We start from the raw sequence: 25,827 nt of genomic DNA, 5'->3' as shown, positions 1-25,827 counted from the left end.
TTGAAAAATATATAAATGATTTAATGACATTAAATAATTTTTGTATATTTCTAAATAAATATTTATATAAATTAAAATGTATATAAAGAATTATCTCAGCCCACAAAAACAAATATATATTTTTGTTTATTTTAAAATAATAGTTCATATTTATTATTTTTGTTTGTTTTAAAATAATAGTTTTATTTTCATAAATAATAATATTACCATAAAACTACTTTTACTTTTTCATTTTTATTACACAATTACCACTACTTTTTACACTAATATATTCATATACACAAAAAGTCGTATATCCTTATTTTTTACTAACTACCAATATAATATCAATATTTCTTAAATTTCGTGCCTAACACAATAAGATTATACTTTTTTAAACGGAAGAACGTATACTTTTTTACTAATATTTATTAGTAATTGTGTCTTTGAAAAATTCAGAATGAACAAACTTCGTATGCATTTGTGTTTAAGTTTGTCCAAAATTAGTTAAAAAAGAAAGAAAACTTAAAATTCAATTTAAACATATTCTTACTTTTATTTTGTAAAATATTTATTTATTTTATATAAAAAATATATTTGAATTGAAAGTATTTTCTAATATTTTATGATATTTGTTAGATTTTTTTTTTATTATTTTTTAAAAAATATGAAATCTAAATAATAAAAAATTAAGTAAAAACTAGAATAAACGGAAAAAGTCAACTAATTTACTTGCCAAAAACCCCACAACTTTTTTTTAGGGTGTTTGTTTGGGGATTGGATTTTAAATACATTGTCCATTTTATTTTTTTCCCCCCAAAATATCAAATTAAACACATATTTTTCATTTTTTATATTATACTAAAAATCAATTTTACATTCAAAATATCACATCAACACCTATTTATATCACATCATACAATTATTCAAATTTAAAATTTTACTATTCAAATTCAAACTCAAAATTCATACGTCAAACAAACATACCCTTAGTAACCATTAGCATATTTATTGTGTTTTTTTATTGGTTGTTAGTATAAATCTTGATATAGTAAATGCAATTGTTACATACAAAATAATAATAATAATAATAATAAATAAAGGTAGCAGGGTTCTAAAGGAAGTTAGGACATGAAGTCGGACGGAAAAAGAGAAAATATGCACAAAGGTCGGCTGGTCCGGAGGTCGGCTGCTGCAAAGGTCTGTTGGTCCGGAGGTCGGCTGCTAAGGAGGTCGGCAGCTACAGAGGTCAGCTGATAGGGAAGTCGGCTGCTAAAGCGGTCGGCTGATACGGAGGTCGGCTGATACGGCCGTCGGTTGGTTTACGGTCGGATGGTCTGTAGTCGGTTGGTTCGTGGTCGGACCAATTAAAGTTGGGCGAAGACGGAGGGGGGCTGATGCGGAGGTCGGCCCAAGTGAGGTCGGACGAAGAAGAATGAGACGGACGATACGAGGTCGGACATGAGACCAGATGGTGGTCGCTTGATGGGGCGGCCAAGGAGTCGTTTGGTTTGGCGATCAGTTGGTCTCTGGATTGGTCGGCTGGGTATGCGGTTGGCCAGACGGTTGAAGACACGTGTCATTAAATGAGGGATTAGTGGACGGTTGTTGTAACTAACCAGACGACGATTCTAAGCGTTTTCTTCAAGGAATATTTAAGGATTTGGATTTTTCTGGAGAAGGCATCTTCAATCTGACATCAAATTCAAAAGAATTGCTTTTGAGGATCACCACTTTATTTTCCAGTATGTATTTTTATTTTCCAGTTTATTTTCTGTACCGTACAGTGTTTAGAGATTTCTAATATCAGACGCTAAAAATATCAAATTCGAAGATAATTTCCTATTTTCGAATTTAACTTTTTTATTGTTGAAAAAATACATCAACAAATTGGCGACCACAGTGGGAGAAAGACAAGATTGCTGATCCTAATTCAACAGAAAATTTCATACGACTGAGGTCTGGCCGAATCATTAGAAAGATCAATATGACAGACTCACAACCTCAATCATCATCAGCACCAGTGGGAGAAAATATTTCACCACCCCTCATGCCAAATCCAGAGAAGATTCCTCAACCACCTACCGATTGGTTGTCTTATGTTCAACAATTGAACAATCAACAAACTTTGGTTATGCAGAACATGTTGTGTGAACAACAAAATCTACTGCATAACATGTTGGATCAAATGTTCTCCAGATTCACCCTGTATCCAAACATGCCTCCAGCCGTGTCACATTCTCGTTTTCAGACGACTTTTCCAAGATCAACGTTTGCAGGGCCAACGTACGTTGACAATGCGTTTCCAAACGTCACAACTTTCAACTGAACAGATATGGGGAAGACTCCTCCAACTTTCCCAAATAATGTTACTTTGGGACCGAGGGTTGATAATACCCAGCCGAATGAGAGATTGGGGAGACAGACTCATAATTCGATCCAAGACAAGCCAACCATCCCCAGAGAAGAAAGATTGGGAGATCAGATTCATAATCCCATGTCAGCCGAGCCAGCCTTCTCTAGGGAAGATTCTGTTCCACCTAGGATAGATCCGGAGGATATCGCTCAAGTTTTGCGGGTGCATTTCGGAATGAACCCGCAAACGGTGAACCGACCGGTGTATCAAAGGCCATTTCCGGAGAGAATCATCAATGAGTATCCTCTCCCGAGGAATTATCGACCGCCAGACTTTCATGTTTTCTCAGGAGAAGACGGATCCTCCACCATAGAGCATGTTGATCGGTTCACAACACAGTTAAGAGAGGTCGGTAATAACCCTTTTTATAAATTGCAACTATTTGGTTTGTCTCTTACCGGAACAACTTTTTCATGGTTTGTAACTTTGCCACCTGGGCAAATACAAACCTGGGAAGGTTTAGAGATGACATTCCATGCTAGATTCTTCAATCCTTTGCCAATTGTTTCTCTTACCGATTTGTTGGAATTGAAACAATATCTAGAAGAGTCAGCCTCACAATTTATCGAAAGGGTGCGATTGATGAAAGGACGTTGTCCTACTATAATCAATGAAAAAGAAATGACCAATTTGGTGGTTAGGAATATACATGCACCATTACGGGAGGCTTTAACGGCTCACGACTTTCAAGATCTGGCCAGTTTAGCATCCAAGGCAGGGAGATTAGAATAATTTTTTAAAGAAAATGATCACGGCTTCTGTCAGAGGAGAGGTGTTGACGAAATGGTAGTGCAAGGTCGAACAACGAGCAGGCCACCGCCAGTCTACGATAAATGGAGGTCGGGTCCAACGTAGCCTCGAAAGATGAAGGCCGAATCCGAGGCTGACGTGGCCTCGGATGACGGCCTGCTACCTCCTAAACATCACAAAGAGTGACGCTTAGGAGTCTTGAAGGAGAGGTATGTTGTTACGTAAAAAATAATAATAATAATAAAATAATAATAATAAATAAAGGTAGTAGGGTCCTAAAGGAAATTAGGACACGAAGTCGGGCGGGAAAAGGAGAAAATATGCACAAATGTTGGCTGGTCCGGAGGTCGGCTGCTGCGGAGGTCTGTTGGTCCGGAGGTCGGGCGGTCTGAAGGTCGGCTGCTAAGGAGGTCGGCCGCTACAGAGGTCGGCTGATAGGGAAGTCGGCTGCTAAAGCGGTTGGCTGATACGGAGGTCGGCTAATACGGCCGTCGGTTGGTTTGCGGTCGGATGGTCTGTAGTCGGTTGGTCTGTGGTCGGACCAATTAAAGTCGGGCGAAGACGGAGGGCGGCTGATGCGGAGGTTGGCTCAAGTGAGGTCGAACGAAGAAGAATGAGACGGACGATACGAGGTCGGACAAGAGACCAGATGGTGGTCGCTTGATGGGACGGCTAAGGAGTCGTTTGGTCTGGCGATCAGTTGGTCTCTGGATTGGTTGGCTGGGTATGCGGTTTGCCAGACGGTTGAAGACACGTGTCATTGAAGGAGGAATTAGTGGGCGGTTGCTGTAACCCACCAGACGACGATTCCAAGCGTTTTCTTCAAAAAAATATTTAAGGATTTGGATTTTTCTGGAGAAGGCATCTTCAATCTGACATCAAATTCAAGAGAATTGCTTTTTGGGGATCACTACTTTATTTTCCAGTCTGTATTTTTATTTTCTAGTTTATTTTCTGTACCGTACGGTGTTTAGATCTCAGGCGCTAAAAATATCAAATTCAAAGATAGTTTCCTATTTTTGAATTTAACTTTTTTATTGTTGAAAATATACGTCAACAACGATAATATTATTTAATTAAATGTAATAAATAAAATTCTTGAAATATTTTGAATTCAAACCATAAAATTATTATAATTCCGTAAATACTTAAAATGGCAAATTATATAACATAAATTACTTTTTATGTAGTATATAGAGAAATATGATAAAATAAAAATATTTTTGTCTTTCTATCTTAATTTATATTAATGGTAAATATAATCATAATATTAAAAACATTATATGTGTTTCCCTAATTTTTTTTCAACATTATTTTTACTATATATATTTTATTTTTTCGTAAAATTAATATTTAAAATAAATTATTATTTTTATATTAACGACAATATTTTTATATTTTATATAAAAAAATTTTTTAAATCAAAATATTAAACAAAAAATTTGTTATATACACAAAAGCAAATTTTGGAAACAAAAGAATATAAATTTTAAAAATAATATATTTTTATTAAAAATTTTAAAAGGAATAATTTTCCTTGTTTTTGTTTGTGAATGTATTTTTTTTTAAATGTTTTTTTTAAATATATATATATTTATAAAATAGATATATGTATATTTTATATATATATTTTTTCCGTTTACAAAAATTTGTCAATTTGGAGTTGATGAGTAGAATGTAATAAAATAATAAAAACAAATAAGAATGTAATAATATTAATTTTTATTTTTTTTTATCATTTTCAAATATAGTAATAATAAAAATAAATTTGGTAGAAATAATAGGAGTAGTAATTAAATACTATAGTACTTTCTCTTCAGTACATTAAAATTAGTTTAATTTGAACTTAAAAATTTTAAAAAATAAATATTTTATTAAAAAAATATAATATAAAAATAGTTAATTAAAAATTAAAATAAATAAAAAAAAAATATATTAGTGAAAGTTAATATTTTATTAATTTGTTAACTATCATAAAATTAATAATATAATAAAATTAAGGGAGGAATTAAAAAGGAAATAAATTTGGAAGAAGTATTAAAAGGAAAATACAGTGCTTATATAAACGCACCCACCAAAGAAAGGGGAACCAAAAACCCTAACTCCGAACCTGCGCATCAATGGCGGACGTGAAAACTGTCGATGAAGGCCATCAACTCCCCGAGAAGCGGAAGCTCGATCTCCCGATCATCACCACTGCTACGCCGGAGGAAGGCAAGGAAGGAGCCGACCTCAAAAAGAAGCAGAAAGTTGAAATCCCCACAGAGGAAAACGGCGCCGGTCCGCACGTCAGTCATGAAAATCCGCCGGAGCCGGAGGAGCTCCAGATAGTCAATGCCGACGTGGAGGAGGAAGACGATGAAGACTATAATGTGGAACAAGACGAGGATGGGCATGAGGATCCAGAAATCCTCGATAGAGCAGCAAAGGTGATAACGGCCTACGATAAAGGTAAGGGAAAGATGGTTGCAGGCTTTGAGTGCGATGATTCCGACGACTCGGACGACGACACGGACGGCGACTCAACTGATAGTTCGGACAACGGCCAGTCAGATGAAGATGAGGGTGAGATGGAGGACGATCTGCTTGCTGAGATTGATCTGGGAAATATTTTGCCTTCCAGGACAAGGCGACATCAAGTGCATCGTGGGATTCGGATTGGTGGTGGTTCCAACGTGGGTAACAATGCTTAATTCAAGTTTTCTTGGGTTGCTTGAAAAGGTCGAGAGATACTGTGTACCTTTGATTCGACTGGGTTATCAGAGACTCTGGAGTAGTGTGTACAAGAAAACCTATCGTTGTAGTGTTGTAAGGCGGACATGATCTTTCTGAATTCATTAATGGGGGCTTTCCTTTCTTAAGCTGCAAATCTTGCTAGATATGATCACCTAGGCAATTTTCTTTATCTTTCATGTGTTTGATGTGGCGATTGCTCTACCTTTGTATGCCGTCGTGATTTTCATTATGGAATTGGAATTAGACTTTGGGAATCTTAGCTTGATTCTTGTTTAGTTATTTAGTTTTATTCAACTTTATCTTGTTAAATTATTAGCAAACAAGATTTGAATTGTACAAATTAGTTGTTTGGTTGCACTAACAGATGAAGGAAAAGGCATCAAGTTTTAAGATAAGTCATGATTCCTTGACATTCTGTTGTAGGAGTAAATTCAGGTGGTGGCAAAGAAATAATGTGTTGAGGCCGTTCAAATGATTATTTAAGGTCAATAATATCAATGTACTCAAAAGACTACCGGATTGATCTTTGTTACATTTGTTTATTTGCAGGAACTAGAAGGTTATTAACTATCCATTTTGCTATTAGATAAGCATGCAGATGCTGGGGGTATGTGATAGAACATATTAATTTTGCATGTGTAATTTATATCTTAAATTTCAGATGTTGTAGTTACCCTTGTTGCAATTTGAAGCAATCCTAACATAATTTTTTAGGTGTAGAGAAGAAATATATTGCTCTGAGGGGGAAACGGCAACACGTGGTGTTTCTGAAGTTTAGAGTTTCTTTATTCTGAACTAACTATAATAGATTTGAAGACTTCTGAAATCCAGAGCTGATTGCTCGAATAACTTGTACTTCAATTTCATGGCTGAAATAGTAGAAGATCGCAAACATTTTCTTTTTTTGCAAAAGTTATGGTGATGATAATAATATTAGCTGTAATATACTTCTTCTAATTCAACACATTGTGATAATACCAAATTGAATTATTGAGCTTCTAGGAGCACAAAAACAGTAATTATTATGATAATTAGTATATATTTTCCTAAAATACAGGCTGATAATTTTTGGACAAACGATAGATCACTTTATAAGATGAAGTGATCACTTCAATCAATGCCACGGACAGTTAAAATGACTACTGTGCAGTTCGTGTTAAGAAATCAACTGCCCTGTTTCCTTTAAAGCTCTAAGCTTGCAGGACTATCCTTCCTCTTGATGGTGTATTCACTTGCATTTATGATGTTCCATAAATCGAGTTACCTGTCGAAATCTTATCCCTTTACAAAATCTTTTCTTTTTTTCCTTTCTAATTTCTGCCTTTCTGTTCAAAAATTGTAAATGTTGATTGCACCATTTTTTTGGCAACTAGCTCTATGTCCTGTTTATTGAGTTAGAATATTGGGGAAATCTGGTTATAGTAGTCACAGTGGTGGTTGATCACTCAAGCAAGGTGAAGTTGCTTGGGGAATTCCATAGGGATTATTGAGTTCCTTGGACTTGTACCATTCTGAACAGGGAGCTTGACTTAGCTTTTCATGCTAATAAATTTCGTGTTGGAGGGTAATGTAGCTCTAGATCTGCATGGAAACTAGAAAACCAGTCATAGAGTGTCAGGGAGTCTTGGGATAAGAAACAAGGAACTAGATGGTAATCTTTTTGGAGCGAGGACACTGTTAAGTAGAATATAATATGCTTATGCTTAATAACACTTAATAAATAAATATCATTGCATCATGTGATAGTTAGTATTTGACTATTTGTCCAAAGGGCCAAACTCATTGATTTCAGTTCCAGTATCACAGTTCTAATATGGATTTCTAAGTCTTAATGCATTGGGTGAATGCAAAAGCAAGTAACTGACTAACTATGTGTAATGAATGAAACAAGACTTAGTACTTGAACACGATAGGTCTTCTCTTTTACTATAGTCCGCTCTGTGTTAATGCTTGTTTGCCTTTTCCCATATGTTGTACATAAATTATTTTGATATTGCATGCGTTTTATACCCTTTCAGTGCTTTCTTTCTTCCTTTCTTTCTATATATATACAGATATATATTTTTCCTTCTTTCTGTTTTTCCGTTTGAATTTTTCATCAAATGGTTGTTCTTTTGAACCCTATCATGCTGTGTAAATTGGTTCTCTTTTGTTCAGCTTGCTAACACTTCCACATACCCATTGGATGGGAGTATGTGGTTTTCATAAATATTATCTGGTTGTCTAATATATTAGATCCTGCTATTAGAAGTCATGTCCTTGGCTAAGAATTAGTTGCAAATCTTGGTTGCAACTTGGAAGTATTTTCAAGTTCATTGCTGGTCTCAGAAAATTGTTGGTATTTCTTATTGATGGCATATTCGATCCTTTTCTTTCTATTCAGAAATAGCACCTATGGCATAGATGTTGTGATGTTTGGGTTTGCTTACTTGAGGTTTTTTGTGTTTTTTTATTTTTTATTTTTGGGTTTTGATCTTTGTAAGATGACATAGTAGTTGGATGTTAGATTTGCTTACTTGAGGTTTTTTGTGTTTTTGTAAATTTGGGTTTTGATATTTTATAGGTGAAATAGCGGTTGGATGTTATATTTTGATTGTTGAGTAGAAAATGTGTGTTGGATGTCATGTTTTTAGAGCAAAATTTGGCGATTGAAGAATAATACATTTGGGAAAAAAAATCCGAAGCAAACAAACTTTATGTTCTTATGGATTTGTCATGATTGGAGACTACCTTAAGTAAGACTTAAATTACAGAGGTTCCACTTGCGTGGCTACACAGGATTAGCTGTAAGTTATCAATGTCCCTCATAAGCACTTGGCCTTTCTGAACATTAAAGGTGTAATATGAATGGATAAAGTTTCTTTGCTGTAGAAGAAACAATGTAATTGTCTTAGGTGTCTATATTCTTGTGATTTCCTTCTGTGAAATACTTACAGACTTTAAAGTTTGAGCATGGATCTTGATGTGAACGGCTAGGTCATCCACACTACAACCACTATATCTGCCAGAGTGAAGGTCAGGGGAATCCAGGTGCTACAGGAATAAATTGCATCACAGTCACTAAAGTCACCTTACACTGATTTCTTAATGAAGTGAGAACCACTCGGAGTGATTAAACTTTCATGTAGGAGATTATGCATATAGCCACTCTGAGCGCTAGGAGTTGGTTGAAAAGCAGACCTCTTAAAGTGGAACAGCTCATGGAGTTTGGGCCTTTGATTCTGAGGTGCTGAGCTTAAGTGATTTATTTTGTGGATTTTTTACACCATTAATCTTGCTGTACTGCACGTTACTATGTTATTTTCAATCTGATATGGCACAGTTAGGCCTTCTGATTTTGCAGAATCTTTTCTCTTATTGTGTTTGTTGAATGTAAGTGAATCAGAATGCAATACCCTGAGGGGAGGCAATCACTAAATTATTTACTGTTGACCTTTCTTTTGCACCCTTTTCAGTTTTGGAATGAATAAAAGATCTTGAATTTGTATCCAAAGTTTCTAAGTGAAGCAGCTCATGGAGTTTGGGACCTTGATTTGAGGAAGTGCTTATTTTAGGTTTATTGTTAGTCTTTCTTACTGCAATACATGACCTTGTGGTCAATCTGATTTATGATGGAAAGGTCTAGCCTTCTGATCAAGCAGAAACTATTTCCCTATTGTACTTTTATCACCATGGGAGTGAATCAGAAAGCAATACCTGGAGGGCAGATAGCTGCTATACAATTTACCGTTGACCTCTATTTTTTGTAGTTTCAGTTACGGAATGATAAAAGATGTTGAAATTTGTATTTTCAGAGTTTCTCAACTTTATCCATGGTGCCCATTTCACCAACATTTGATTGATATTGTCACCATGAAAGGAACAATGATAAAGGCACTGTTCAGCAGACAGCATCTTACATCAAAGGTAACAATAGATGTTGGTTTCTTGTCTTCGTGGAGCATTTTCACATTATTTAATACCATGCAATAGTACACAGCACATTCCTTCTGTATGATGTCAACATTTTATTCATATACTGTTTGAGTGATTGATGCCGTATCCTCCATGAATCACTGCTGTAGGTGCTCATATTTTCTCGTGGTTTTAGTTGTTGTTTGTTACACAATAGAGTTGATTGATCTATTCATTCGAAAGAATGTAGCTAAGGCTGAAGCTACTCTACAAGCAAAACAATTTCGCCCAAAAGATCTCACTGAAATATTCTTGGTGTTAAATTGTTGCTTAAGACCATGGTTATGATCAGAAGCACTTATATTACATCTATTTTGTTGAGTAGATCAAGGAGAATTGTGGAGCTTCTTGTTATGAGTACCATCCTCATAAAATGATTGCTAGGTTTCTGTGAATCCCTCGAATGATTCATTATAAAGTATTTGCATAATAAAGCAAGCACTTATACGTGCCCAATTGCCCATTCCATAGTGCTTTTATTTATTTATTTTTTTGTTTTCTAAAATACTAATTTGTCTTATGTTTCAGAAAATAACTTCTTCACCTATGCCATTGTAGGTTGCTACTTTCAATTATTTATGTAGTAGAAGTTCCTAAATCAGGTTGTTATTTGTGGTATTTTAATTGGCATGATGAAGCAGAAACATTAACGTATGCACATTATTGATTTTTGTTTTCATGAAAATTTCTCTGAAATAATTATAAGTTAGATTCATTTTGATGAAGCAGAAACATTAACGTATGCACACTATTGATTTTTGTTTTCATGAAAACTTCTCTGAAATAATTATAAGTTAGATTCATTTTGATGAAGCAGAAACATTAACGCATGCACACTATTGATTTTTGTTTTCATGAAAACTTCTCTGAAATAATTATAAGTTAGATTCATTTTCTAAAATATTCTTATTGGCATTCATATGCTTTCTTGCAATTACAGAAATTACTGTAACTGCATTCCAGGTGCTTGTAAATACTCATTATACATTACACGTCGGGCTCAGGATAAGGCTAATTTCATATGCTTCTGTCTTCCTGGGGCTTGTTGATGATCATAATTATTTTAACTTTTTGCGGGTTTGCATTAATGTACTGCTCTAATTCTTTACGATCTCTTGAGCTACTCAAAGTTTCTGGTTCTGAAGAATTAATTTGTTGAAGAAACTTGTGCTTTTCATGCGATTAACTGTTCTTAATAGAATTTAGCCAACAGTTGACTCTCCTCTTCCTACTTACAGTTATGGAGGGGAGGTGCAAAAAATTGTTGGAACTTTTAATAGTCTATATCAATATACAGTAATTTCAACCCAATGTTTTCCTAATTTTTTCGCACCTCATCTGCACTTCTGGTGCTGAGATTTGCTCTCTGCCTTAAAGTTGAGCACTATAGTCATTTTATCTATATGCTTGTCACAAAATTGATATGGCCTTTTGGAAAATCCTCTGCCCTGGTGCAAGTATTGCTAGAGGGTCATAAGCTGATTTCCTCTGTACAAAGACTTCCCACCGTGGACCAAAATGGCTCTTCCATTCGTCTTGTGTGGTATAGTGAGGAAGATATTGCTTAACTCCTAAGTGGGCCTCCTCACAAAAATTTAGAATTCTATTGTTTAGACTAATCAAATATTGTAAGCCATTATTTTCTGCGGACGAGGGGACTGCATGTGGAAGGAATGCCACCAGGTAGAAGATGTCTTCATCTGGTGTTACGAATGAAGTTCTGTTGTCCCACCTGAAAAACATTGGGAAAATTAGTGGACTAAGCTAAGACAGCTATAGTATTCATTGAATTAAGTAGTTCTCTTAGTGAGATTGTTACTTTGATTTGTTCACTGGATAGACAAGGACTGGACCATTATTTGTGTCTGTTAGAATGCTGCCAAAAACACCTTCAGTAAAGCTGAGTATATTGCTTTTGGGTACAAGTAGATTAAGCCATGGGTGTGGAAGTTCCCATAGTCCTTTAGTCCTTAGTTTTAGTTCTGCTGCATGGACCCTGTCCAAGAATTCTAAATATGTGACTTCTGTAATAAACAGTGTTGAGGGTATGTAGTTTAATTGAGATAATAAGGTTTTGATTTCCTGCATAGATAAAAATCAAAATGGATATCAGTACACTCTTTTATGGTAAAAATGCTGAATGATTTGTTTCTTTATGTTTCTCACCTTATCCACATTAGCAGCCTCATCAGGATTAAAATTCTTTGTTAATTCCAGACAAAATAGTGTCTTTCCATCTGATATGAAATGACTTGCTTGTTCAGGGTCTTCTGGGTTGAAAGATGATCTCCAGTTGTTGACAAGCCCCGTCTTGTTCACAATCACAAGGCCTTCAATATAATCGAAGGTGTTCTGTGCAGATATTAAATGTTCTTGGTCTCTTGCAAATATGGAGAAATCTGAATACAGCACTCTGATCCATTTTACCTGTTGACAGTTCAATCACAAGCTATCTGTTTATGCAGCTCAGAAGTATTTATTACTGACTTTTGTGACATATAGATTCTTTACCATCTTTGGTGCTGGCTCTAGAGAGATTCTTGCTCGAGTTATTATTCCAAACTGGCCAAGTCCACCTAGGACGCCATGGAAAAGGTCAGCATTCTTCTCCTCTGAACAAATCACTACCTCTCCTTTTCCTGCATCAAGTTTGGTTTATGTATTAGCGTTGACTGAACCATTATATACTTTAATTTATCAAGCAATGGTTCTGCTTGTTGTCTTTGATTATCATGACATTCATGGCTTAGTTTCTGACAGTATCAATCGGAAAAACAGAAAATAATTGTGATTGGTCCTCCTCGACCTTGATCTCATGTTGTACAAACCTGTGACAACCTCGAGCTGGTGGACATTACTGATTTGAGGGCCATGTCGAAAAGCCTGCCCGCTAATTCCTGCATTGGATAAAGTACCTCCAACTGTTAGATGCAAGTAATCCGTCCAAGATTTCGGTGCTAAACCATATTTCAAGCACTCTTGCAAGATGTTGATCCACAGCTCTCCAGCAGAGACATCAACATAAGGTAATTTCCCATTGTGGACCTGCATTTCTTGCCCACTGAGTGATTCCATGTTAATCACAATTCCTTGTGGTGCTTGGGCTTGTCCTTGGAGCGAGTGGCCATGGCCTCTGGCAGCAACCGTCAGAGTTGAAGCAGGGCCCATTTGCCAAACATGCTTGATAGTTTCAGCTATATCAGATACCTTCTTTGGGTGCAGAACTGCAGAAGGGAGGTAATGGAACTGGTTTCCAAAGTCTTTTGCGGCAAATTCATTTCCATCGAAACTAAAATATCCCAGAACAGGCAGTGCCATGAGAGAAGATGGAATGCCAGGAAAACAGAGGCAAACATCGATGGCCATGCCGAAAACCAACACAACTATGAAGCTTGTGCTTGAAAAAGGAGTATTTGTTGGGTGCCTCATGATGCTTCTTGGGTTGTATTTGCTGAAAGGAGAAACAGAGAGGATGTATTCTAATTGTAATTGTTCTCTAAGTATATGAAGGCAAAATGAGATGTGAGAGATGAAGGGGAGATTATGGGGGGATTTAAAGGAGAGGTTTTGGTGGCTAAGTCAACCTGTCGTCAGTGCTAAGAATCCTTATGAAGACTGCCTACTTGTAAGGATACTTTTGAGCAATTTCCCTTTTAGTTCTTTTTTGGGGTTTTAAATTTGCAAGAGAAATAATCACATATGCCAAGTTGCAGGGAAATAAAAATGGGTCACAGGAAAGAAAAGATTCTCATAGATCTTCTTACTTTTTCGAACAGTTGCCACCACATTTTCACCCCTTTTTCAACAGACAGGTTTTTTTTTCTTTAATCCTTCCTTATTTACCATGTTGAGGATATGATCTTGCCATTTATGGAAGTGACTGCTGCATAGGGAATTAAATTTTTTATATTATTCTTCTGCATAGTTGTGAATCCACTATTAGTTATCCCCACGTCTTAATTTTGACTCCCCACTAGCTAAGATATGATTATTATTATGATTATTGCTTGGTTGAAAATGTTGTGTCTAGAAGCAAACATCGCGTATCTGAATATCAGATTGGGTGAGAGGGACTGATGAGTCTTCCTTGTTATGTTTAAGCAGGCATGGCTAAGAACAGGTCCATACGACGACGCGTGAAGCTGGAAAATCGCGCATTTACTTGGAACCATAGAGCTGCCATATTTTAATTGTGCTGGGACCTCTCTTGATTCATGCCATGGCCTAGGAAAGTTGTAAGGTAAGGACAGCTCCTCTCAAAGTCTAATATGAATATCCCCACCTAAATATTTAGCGATGCCTTTCTTCCCAGTACATGGACCATAAACATGATTCTCACTTTACACTGCATTAAGACGCGATCCAATTGTGCACACGCACGCTCACAATATGCTAGTGTTTATTTTTTTGGGTCCTATCTCCTCAAGCAATGCTGCTTTCTCAAGATCTTAAACGTGTTAAGTTAACTACTTGTTGAAACAATAATATTTAAACGAAGGTGAAAGCAACCACTGACCAGAACAACAAGATTTTGTTTATTCTTTGTTTTGGTGATGAGTGTGTCAAAGACTGGTAGCTACTTTTGTTGTTTTTTACTACCCTTTCCATGTTGGAAAAGAAGTGAAATGAGTCAGTAGTTGTGTGGTAGATTCACTGATTAATGCAGAGATATTATTCTGTTTTTGAAAGAACAGAAATGGTCCCCAAATGGTCAATCAGAAAACTAGGCTTATTTATTTTGTGGAGGCATTGTGTGATGGCTATCATCTTAAATTTAATTAAACGAAGGAATATAGCTGCTTTTACAAGATAATCATGATCACAACTTTTTACTCAAGTATGTGAATAGATTATTGTTTGCAGAGGACAGAAAACACAGCACCAAATCTTTGTGTTGTCAGACAAAGTTTGTCTCCCACCTTTGGTTTGGCTATGGGTATACACTCTTTATTCATTTTATGCCAGTCCACCCTCCTCTGAATAAACAATATATTACTAAATATTTTATTTTTTATTTTCTTAAGATTAATATTCTTGCAGTCACAGGAATCTTCTGTTAGAGATAATGTAATATGACAATAATGTGACACTCTATGTTAGTCTTTTTTTCCAAAACAAAAATCGAAAAAATCAGCATCTTTGGAATCTTTCAGTGGATCTGTCAATATGCTACATTATTTTGGAATATTTATATGCATAAAATTTCTTATGGCCCTTTTATTGACCCTATAGGAAAAAGTGATTTGGAATTTGGTGTTCAGGTGGAAAGGCTGGAAGAGGATTAGGATTGCAGACTTGCAGTTAATTTAATGCTTTATATCTTTCATTTATTCTCTTCTTTATTTATTATATATATATTTTTTCTTTTTCTTTCTATAACAGAACGATAACAATTAATAATTTAAATTCCTGTACTTTCTTTACATCCAAAAAGTAGGGGCAACATTTTTATCTTGAAAATCAAATCTATATATGATCTTACTCCATCCCATGGCCTTCAATCTTTGAAACCAATTGATCAAATTGGGACCACTAATCTGGAAAAAAGCAAAGCCCTTCTGCTGGACAACAAAGCATGGTAACTTCAAAGGTTTCCCTATCAATGTCCCTATCAAGATTCCAGTTATGCATTTCTTGCATTAAATAATTTACTGGTGCAATAATTTGAACTAGATTTTGCATCCGATTTTGCTAATATTTTGATGTATTTAATTTGATACGAAACTGAACCATTCTAGTCATCTAATATGTGGGTAAAAACCTAACCTTTGGCCTGCAGGATTTCTAGAAGGAGACAACCCCAATTATAATAAAGAAATAACAGAGGGACTCCACCCCTTCTTCCATGGTGTTGCTGAGTTACTTTTTAAGGTTAGGCCATTCTTTCATCTAATGTTTGATAACTTAGAAACATCCCAGACAACATTATTTTAAGTGGTCGGGGTTATTTAAAATAATACTATGAGTTTTGGCAACATTGCACCACCACTTAGAAACCAATATTATATTGTCAAGATGCTTAAATATGATTGGTTGATTGAAGATTGCGGATGAACCAATAGTAACACGGCACGTAATGCCACTAACCATGTGGTGATTGGACGTGGTGCCACGTTATAGTGCTCATCACATTGTCCCCTTTGTTTTTTTATCAGAGAAGCCATGAGCACACAATAGACGTAGGTGGTTGGGGTGCAAATTTATTCTTGATGAAATCAAAGTCTCTGAGGATAAGAAGTACTCAAATCCTTTCTTGTCATGCTCCCCTTCCTCACTTTTATTCCTCTTAAATCCATGTCTCTTTGTCCCTTATGATTATTATTATTTAAATTGTTCACATTCTATACATTTTTAATTACTATACTAAGTTATGATTATCGTTTAGTGGGATTTAATAGTAAGTCAATCCTACTAGAAAGTGAATTTTTTCTTCTCTTAAAAGTTTTATTTACCTAATTATAAATTGTGTAGTAAAAGTCTTTTCTTACTAGTCAAGCTTAATATGATTAAGTTTACATACAAGTTTGTGCATACATTTTCTAATCAATTTTGATCGTGTTACTTGAGGCTTTTTAGCACGGATGGTCATTATTCGAGATTAATCTTAAGATTCTTTGCTAGATTATTATTATTATTATTTTGTCATTTTAATTTTTTTCATTACTTAGATTCTTTACTAGTATGAAACTGAGGGTTTCTTTATTTAGAGTTTGGTTCTATAATTTGGTTTAAATAATTGTTTGAACATAATATTTTATGAGAAAATAGTGTAATTTTATAGAACATCGTAAATATTGCATGACTGAACCTAAATTCTAAGTGTATTGACGCTTTATTTTATGTATCTTGTAAGGAGAAAAAAAAGAAAGAAAAGAATAAAGAAAGAGAGAAAGAAGAAAGAAAACAAAAACATGTTAGATGTGGAATCCTACATATCACTTTATATCCAAGTCTACTTAGGATGAAGAAATGGCAGTGTAGTGGCTGCCTACTTAAAGGGACCAGATTCTGCAAATCTTGATAGACAAGTTGGAGTTATTGAATGTGTTAATTTTGATGTTTGGTGTGACAAGTGACAATGGACTATGATTTTGATTAGAAAGTAGAGTAGAGAGGGGGGGGGGGGGGGGGGGGGGGGCACACATTTTTGCTAACTTACAATCAAGAGAGAGAGAGATATAACTGAACTGTAGAAGGAACATTGGCTTATCCAGAATTTGATGTAATATTGTTAGTCTTTTCATGTTCTACCAGATTTGAGACAGCCCATTATCTTGATCACCTAATCTTCAAGCTGGTGACTGTTTCTTTGCAATTTATGTGTGTGTCTCTTAATAGATGTGAGTGAAACTCAGTAGTCTTCGCTAAGAAAAATATTGTTCACTCACTATAATACCTTCAGGTAGACGAGCAAGGGATGAATGAATGTATTATTATTATTACTATATAAACCACTATTATGTACTCATTTTGTATCGTAAAAATGTGTTCATTTTACTATTTTAGTGGGTCTATCAAAATTCTATATTTAGTAAAAGTTATAATCATTCTCTAAATCTGTATCCATTATTTTTTTCATCTATTTACACAAATGCTATCAATGGATCTCATATATTTTTATGATCATTCTATTTTTTATCCCAAAACTATATTATTTACCCTAAATTTCAATTCTATCCCTATAAAAAAAGTAGACAAATTTGAAATTATTACTGTCTTATGTTTTAAATTTGAACATATATAAGTCATACTTGTGTTATATATATATATATATATATACATATATGAGATTAAATATCTTTTAGAATGAAATAATATTTCATTGGAGATATAGTTCATAAAAAGGGTTTACAGTCTGGTGTGTTTATTTATGTTTATGGTTTTTATTTTATTCAATTTACTTTCTTTTCTTTTTCAAAAATTTTATCTTTAACAACTATTTTCATTTTACAATTTTTATGAAAATAATTTTTTTTTTTCCCCTAAAAATCTCACTACTATTTTAATATAAATATAAATCAAACACATTCATAGTGTAGCGCGTTAGTCTTGTTAAAAGGAATATGCAATTTAAAAAATGACCAAATTTAAAAGTATAACTTTCATTTCATGGATTCTATAATTTAAAATAATAAGCATGAAATTTATTTAAATCGTGCTTTCTTTTGTTTATTTGTTGCGGCACATATCTAACAACACCTTTTACACATTTTTATTTATACATAGTCATATTTTTAGACAAAGTTTTTTAAGCTGAGTTATGAAAAAAAATTAAATTAAATTAAATAATAAAAATTTAAATATTTGATATAGTATTTTATTAAAAAAATATTTAATATAATATTTTATAAAAGATAAAAATTAAATGTCGACTTTTAAAGATACACGTAAACAAAGTGGTTGTATATGGCTTAAGTTTATATAATGCGTTAGTCAAACAATGTTGATTATAATATTGAATTAATCATTACTAAATTGGATGCCACTTCGGCCACGTGTAGATAGATAGGTAGATTCTCATTTCAAACAAACCTTCTAGAAGTTTTAAACTGTTGACCATTTGTTACCGGTATACTCACTTAGTCCTTCAAATTTGTGCTCATTTGATCGGATACTAGAATTAATAAAATTGAGTAATAATTGTTACTTCTTTATAGTAAAAAAATATATAAAAATATAATAATTTTTTACTTAAAGAAAAATAAAAATAATTTTCGATAACAATTCAAAAAAAAAAAAATAAATATAAATTTGAATGACTGAGAAAATATATATATATATATATGTCGTATTAGTGTAGTAAGTAATATATTGATTAAAAATACATATAATAATGATTAAAATTAAAAACAGAGGCAGCCATGGTATTGCACTTTTGCAGTCAAATTTTAATTTTAATTTGGAGTGGGAAGTCAACCAAACAACAACAATAAGCTTTGGTGTCCACCACTGTCGGTTTCACACACTCACATACAGTATTTAAAACACATAAAATATTTATATTTATATTTATATTAAATATTATATATTTTAATATTAGAATTGTTGAAAGTGAGTGGGGGTTAAAAGAAAAGTAGCCATCAAGAAAGCTAATTAGACTAAGAATGATTGGAGAAGACTCTTTTAATTTCTTTATTTAAAATAAATTCATTCACATGGGATGGGATGATTTACTTTGATCTTGAATTTTATTATTTTTTTTTTATTGTATCATTTAATTTCTTAAAATTTTTATTAAAACATTAGTTCAAAATATTTAAATTATTTTTCATATAAATATAAATATTCTATTTAAATAATAATATAAAAAAAAACGGAGGAAAGAAACTGACTTTTGGTGACTTAATTATTATTATTATTATTATTCTTCACTAGTAATTTAACACTTGTGAAGATTTCACACTTATTATTTAATTCGATTAAGACACCACACTCATCAATTTTACATAGTACAACTTAATTGTCTCTACTCTCCACTGCCCATACTACCATTTATTTATTTTTATATAATTATATTATTTATATATATAGAGAGAGAGTACCATTTATTTATTTATTTATTTTTATATAATTATAGCATTATTTAGAGAGAGAGAGAGAGAGAGAGAGAGAGAGAGAGAGAGAGAGAGAGAGAGAGAGAGAGAGAGAGAGAGCTAGCAGTCAAGAATGAGGGCTGTAATAGAGTTGTGTTGCCAATCGGTGCACTCCCAACCGTCCGATCAACTCTTTACATTTTTTTTATATATATAATATATGTGAGATGCATGCTTTATCATTTTCAATATTATGTATAATTATGGTTGTTAATAAAAATATAGTATTAATTTTACATATAAAAATATTACATTCAATCACCATTTCAATTTTAAATTTTTTAAAAAATAATAAGAATCAAACCTACAAAAACATAAGTAAAATGATGAAAAGGGCTTGGTGGATTCCATAATTATCGAACCAAGAAATAATTTAAAATCTACTCTGAAATAGTATTAATTCAATATTATTTCGTATGTGATCTAATAAATTTTTTCATATCGAGTTTCAAAATAATAATAATAATAATAATTATTATTATTATTATAATATCAAACAAAATAAAACATGCACAACTAATAAAATAGCATTGTATTTTACTTAAAATTATAAACATACACTATCTTATTTTACACTATATTACTTGTATTTTAAAGACTTTATGGTAAAATAACAATAGTTTGTAATTTAAGTAAGAAAAGTAAATGGTACAACTATTTTTAAAAAAATAATATTATGGGTGTATTCACTCATTCTTGATAAATGTTCTTAATTAAAAATATAATATATACATATAATTATACATAATATAATATATATATATATACTCTACCTATTTACAAAAAAAAAAATAATAATTTTTTTATATTAACGACGTGATTTTCATTATTAACGTAAATAAAAGTTTCTATTCAAAATATAAAACAAACACACCCTTTATTATTACTCCCTCCGTCCCGTTGGAAGGGTAACGCTTGCTTTTTGCACTTAGATTTTTTAATATTGGTATTATATTGGATTGTAGTAAAAAAGATAAAAATACCCCTATTAGTATGGTATAATATAAAAGTAATAACATTTGTGTAATATATTGTAAGTTGAAAAAGTATTTATTAAATAGGTAATACAATTATTAAATTAGAAAATTGTAACATTGTGGGATGGACGAAAATGGAAAACGATAACATTTCAATTGGGACGGAGGGAATATTATTTTATAATGGTATTTAGTTAATCATTGTAATTGTATTCAATATCATGAATCGAAATGCCAAAAATAAATAAATAAATAAATTAATTAAAATAGAAAATAAAATAAAATAAAATAAAATAAAATAAAGAAGAGGGATGCGTGCATGCATGGGATTCCATTGCCAACACCAAAATCTGAGGCTATCAGCCAAACTCAATCTTGTGGGACACTTTGCAAGATTCCTAATATCAATTTGGACCCATTTACATACTCCCAACACTTTTAACTTTTGGAAAATAAATATTGTAATAAGTGTATTTATTTAAAAAAATAAATAAATGTATTTAATTTTTAGTATTTATTAGTATTATTTTGATTATTTAATTAAAAATAATCTTATACGCCAATTTGTAAATTCAGAAAAACTTCTATAATATTGAAATATTATACTAGTATGTACTGATATCATACTTTCGACATTGATTTAAATTTACTATTGTATATTTATTTAAGAAATAAATTCATGTCAAAATTTTGCTGCTATAAATTACTAATTCATATTACTTCAGGATGTGTCATGTCAACACAAGTGTCAATATGTATTTTTCAACAATGATATATTATAATATAACATAATTTCTATATAAATTTTATTTTATAAAGTATCAAAATGATAAAAAAAAAAAAGTGTCACATACAAAATTTAAAATATATTTATCATTTTTATTTATTTTTGATAATTATATAAGAATCACAAATAGTTGTGGAATAGATGATTTTTGCTTCTTTTCTTTATTTGGATTTGGGGCCCAATTGCTTTTCATATAATTAAACCCTAAATTACAATAATACAAAATGATATTATTTTTGTTCACTTTAATAATAATAATATATATTATAATAAGATACTTTTAGAAATAAACAAATAAAAAATTTAACAATATTTTTACAGTTAATAAATCCCAAAAAAAAATATTAAAAAACACAATATATATCGATCGAATTTATAATTTTAGCCAATTTTGAGATTTATTATGTTACAATGTCGAATAATATTATATAATTTCATGTAAAAAATATTGTGTTTGGTTCATATTTCTAATAAAAGTCATTGTTGGTTGACTCTCATTTGTAGATAAATTAATAAATGATGCATATCCTAAAAGTTTGAGCTCTTAGAAGAGACGATCATTTACATCATCTGATAAAGTATCAAAATCTTAGGTTAATTTTTGTCAAAATTGTATAGACCAAATAATAGTAATTTTAGTTTGAAATTAAAACCAAACACACTCTAAAATAACACAATCAATCTAATATAATATATATATATATATATAAATTATTGTATGTATGCATGGATCTATATATGTGATTGGAAAATTTGATGAGATTCGTTGTACCTTGGTTGTGCTTGCATAAAAATAAACTTTAATTAAAATATAGTAGAATAGATTCTTTTAATTAATTGCAACCAAAATTTAAATTTACTACTTAAGCTCAAAATTATCTACTCCCTCCCTCGTCCAATTGTATGCTCATTTGATCGGAGACGAGTTTTAAAAAAAACATGTGAGAATAGAAATTTTTTACTTTTTTTTGTAAAGAAAAGTGATATTTTTTTATTAAAAATTGAAATTTGAATAAATTTGGATGACAATAAAAAAAAATGAAAAATGAAAACAAATTTGAATGATCGATGGAGTATTATATAACGAATGGGCTACCAAACAAAGCCACTCAAATTGCATATATATATATATATATAAATTTATCCCATTTTAAATGTTTTCTGTAGCTACAAATTCAATTTCATTTTTTCTGTTTTTTTATTTTTTTTTTTCAAAAAAGAATATTTTATTTTTATGCATTGTCATGATGAAGTGGATCTGCATGTCATTCAAATTTATAAAGTTTTTATTTATTTATTTATTTTTTTAAAGATTGAATTCATTTTTAGATTAAATAAAGTTGATGATTAGATAGCATATATTACCAAAATTTTGTATTTTATTTTTTGATGATTATACATTTATGCTAAAAAAATAAAAATGAAAATTTAACATAATTCAAAGATATGTTATATATATAGTTCAATTATATATATCGTTGAAATTTTATTATCGCTCGTATATTAAAATGTCGTTAATTAATTTTATTATATATATATAGTTGGGATCATATCGCTTTCAATTAATTTTAAAACTTTTGAATATGAACACCTAATTTGTAATGCTCACCATCAACACACATATATATTGTCAAGGTCATTTCAATACCAAACAATATATATATATATATATATCTCTCTCTTTAATATATATTATTTATTTTTAGGAAAAATAAATAAATAAATCAGAGTTAGATTCAACAATATAATGCACTCAAATTCCTTAATCATATTGAAAATGGTAGCTAACAAAACCTTAGCTCTCAATCTCTATCTGAAAAGGTTGATTTTAATTAATTAAGCAACCCATGTATCTTATTATTATTACTCCCTCCGTCCCGTCCCATGTAATATAGGTGTATTACTGTAGACACGATAATTTAGGTAAAGTATAATTAGTAAGTAATTAAGAAGTGGTATTAGTAAAAATAATTATTATTTAGTAAAAATAATTATAAATTAAGATTAATATAAGTAAATAGTTTAATTAAAATTAAGAAAATTATAAAATTTAAAATGAAATTAAATGCATAATTATATTTCCAAAAATAAAAAAGATAAGTCATGTGGTACAGACAAAAATAGAAAATGGAATGGAAGGATTATTATTATTATTATTATTATTATTATTATTATTATTATGTCTAGAATAAGTTGAATAAATTATCAATTATCATTGAACGTTATCACAAGACATGATATAATACAAATATTAAATATTACAATATGCTACCTCCGTCCCAAAATTATAGTTTTAATTGAGTTGAATACGAAATTTAAGAAATATTGATATTATATTGGTAGTTGGTACAAAGTATATTTAAAAGACTTTTTTACCCTTACGAATGTATTAGTGTAAAAAGTAGTGACAATTGTGTAATAAAAAATATATATATATATAGATAGTTTTACCGTGATATAATTATTTATGGTAATAAAACTATTATTTTGAAACGGACAAAAATTGTAAACAAGACTATTGTATTGAAACAGAGGGAGTATAATAATCCACACATTATGAACTATTTCAAAATAAAAATATATATGGTGCCTTTGTATTGTCAGATTATTGGAAAGAATTTTTCCTTTCTTTTTTACGTGAAGTATAAGGAATTGTGTAGAGAATATAAAAATAATAAATGCGTGCAGTGTATTATTATGATTATTATTATTATTATTATTATTATTATTATTATTATTAGAGTAAACTATTTTTTTGACTCCTAACTGGACCCCCTTATCATTTTAGTCGCGTAAGTGGAGCCTACCGCAAATTAGTCTCATAAGCGGAAAATTTTCGTTGTTTTAGTCCTCCGGTGCCGGAGATGTCCGCGTGGCTCGCCGGAGGTGACGTGTCCGCCAGGTCTGGCGGACGCGTGGATTTATTTATTATTTAATTTTTTAATTTTTAATTTTTTTAAAATTAGACTAAATAAAAAAATTAAAAAAATGCAAATAAAATTAAAAATAAATTAAAAGTAAGTTTTTAAAAAAAAATTAAAAAATAATAATAATAAAAAAAAATCCACATGTCTGCCAAGTCAGCGACATCTGGCAGACACGTCACATCCGGCGAGCCACACGGGCGTCTTCGGCGCCGGGGGACTAAAATAGCGAAAAGTTTTCACTTGTGGGACTAGTTTGCGACTAGCTCCACTTACGGGACTAAAATGATAAAGGGGTCCGGTTACGGGACTAAAAAAAACAGTTTACCCTTATTATTATTATTTTATTTTTTTGAGAAAACATGTAGAAATAAATAAGTGAGGGAACAAATTAAAGCCATAGTATTGAATTGATAACACATGATTATATTTTTTATTTTATTTTTGTGAATTTTCAAATGTAAAAATGTTACACAAATAGACCTCTCAATTAATTTACGTCTATTTTCGATTAATTTGTTGAATACAATGCATCCCACTTATTTTATTTTACTTTTTGACGAATTAAATATATATAATTTGCAAATTCACATGATATTATATATATGCGCACGTGCCAGTAGAGTAGAAGACATCTTGGCTTTCACGAATGAAACTAATAAATATTGGATTTATTGATCATAATAATTTTTTGAATGTGACATAACATATATAATTAGTTATGTTATTTTGAAGTTTGATTTCTTATTATTTATTAAAACAATAATCATGATTTTTTATTTTTAATTTTTTTGTAAAAATATGTAATGTTTTTTCTTTTATATAAGAAAAAACAAACATACAAACTACTATTTAAATAATAAAAAAAATCAAATTTTTAAATAACACACTCAATAAATATTTTATTTTCCTTTTTAAATTACATTTATTTATATTTTTTCTTATCATTTCACACTATATAATTTGTACTTATTTTTTCAGCCAAAAAATTTATTACCTCTAATTTTTTAAATATTTTTTCTCTAAAAAAAAATACTAATGATTAATGATTTAGAAGTGATAGTTTATGAAATGAAATAATGAGTTTTTACATAAAATCAATTACATAATAAAAAATAAAAATAAAACAAAACTTTAAGTAAATAATTAATATATATATATATATATTTATGTACACACATTTTGAAGTTTCAAATTAAATCACACAAAATTCACATTTGATATACCAAACTTTTTATTATTTTTAAAAATATACAAAATTTTAAAATTTTCGATTTTTTTTTTTTTATCTAAATAAAGCCTTATATTATTAGTCTACAAATTTCAAATAATGGACCACTTAGGCAAATTTGACCAAATAATTAAATTAGATTTGAAGTTATGTTTGTGTATCTTCTAAATCTTAACTTTTTTGATTTTATCATTTGGAAAGTATATATCCACTCATTATTCTCTTGTGTTTATCCAAAAATTGTGCTTGTGTTATTTTAGTGTTCTAAATTTTGTGAATATTTTATTATTATTATTTTTATTATTTATTGAAACTTATGGTGTTATTTATGATAAAATAATATTTATTATTTTAAAATATTTTATCAAAACATATATACTTATTTAAACTGAATAATTTTAAATATTTATATATATTTTTAGAATTTTATACCAAAATATATGAACTAATATAAATACGAAAAATGAATACATTAAAATA

At 31.0% G+C, this 25,827-nt stretch overlaps 2 protein-coding genes and 1 long non-coding RNA gene across 23 annotated transcripts; 2 read left to right on the top strand and 1 right to left on the bottom strand.

Annotated features, from left to right (window-relative positions):
* The first annotated feature begins 5,201 nt into the window (after positions 1 to 5,201).
* On the top strand, positions 5,202 to 6,137 carry LOC127262304 (uncharacterized). The gene has a single exon (XM_051290973.1). It carries the CDS (start codon positions 5,266 to 5,268, stop codon positions 5,836 to 5,838), a length of 573 nt encoding a protein of 190 aa, XP_051146930.1. The 5' UTR covers positions 5,202 to 5,265; the 3' UTR covers positions 5,839 to 6,137.
* Positions 6,138 to 11,212: 5,075 nt separating this feature from the next.
* LOC127262002 (cytokinin dehydrogenase 1) lies at positions 11,213 to 13,264 on the bottom strand. Its single transcript, XM_051290500.1, has 5 exons — positions 12,664 to 13,264; positions 12,347 to 12,474; positions 12,002 to 12,262; positions 11,655 to 11,917; positions 11,213 to 11,567 (listed from the first exon to the last, which is right to left on the bottom strand). The coding sequence occupies exons 1-5, from the start codon at positions 13,262 to 13,264 to the stop codon at positions 11,246 to 11,248; spliced, it is 1,575 nt and encodes a 524-aa protein (XP_051146457.1). The 3' UTR covers positions 11,213 to 11,245.
* Positions 11,735 to 17,335, top strand: LOC127262454 (uncharacterized). 21 transcript variants are annotated; one of them, XR_007841325.1, is made up of 9 exons: positions 11,735 to 11,880; positions 12,100 to 12,430; positions 12,614 to 13,072; positions 13,144 to 13,460; positions 13,549 to 13,647; positions 13,940 to 14,075; positions 14,699 to 14,771; positions 15,097 to 15,413; positions 15,615 to 15,707. It is a non-coding gene; the product is annotated as an uncharacterized LOC127262454 (long non-coding RNA). The 21 variants fall into 21 exon arrangements; XR_007841289.1 differs by having other exon boundaries at positions 15,068 to 15,413; XR_007841161.1 differs by adding an exon at positions 16,689 to 17,335 and having other exon boundaries at positions 13,940 to 15,413; positions 15,615 to 15,706.
* The last annotated feature ends 8,492 nt before the right edge of the window (positions 17,336 to 25,827 follow it).

Source organism: Andrographis paniculata, unplaced genomic scaffold (genome assembly GCF_009805555.1).
Source record: "Andrographis paniculata isolate CXL003 unplaced genomic scaffold, ASM980555v1 Contig10END, whole genome shotgun sequence".
Taxonomy (NCBI): Eukaryota; Viridiplantae; Streptophyta; class Magnoliopsida; order Lamiales; family Acanthaceae; genus Andrographis; species Andrographis paniculata.
Note: the sequence above shows the minus strand (reverse complement) of the source record. Positions and strands in the feature narration are given on the sequence as shown.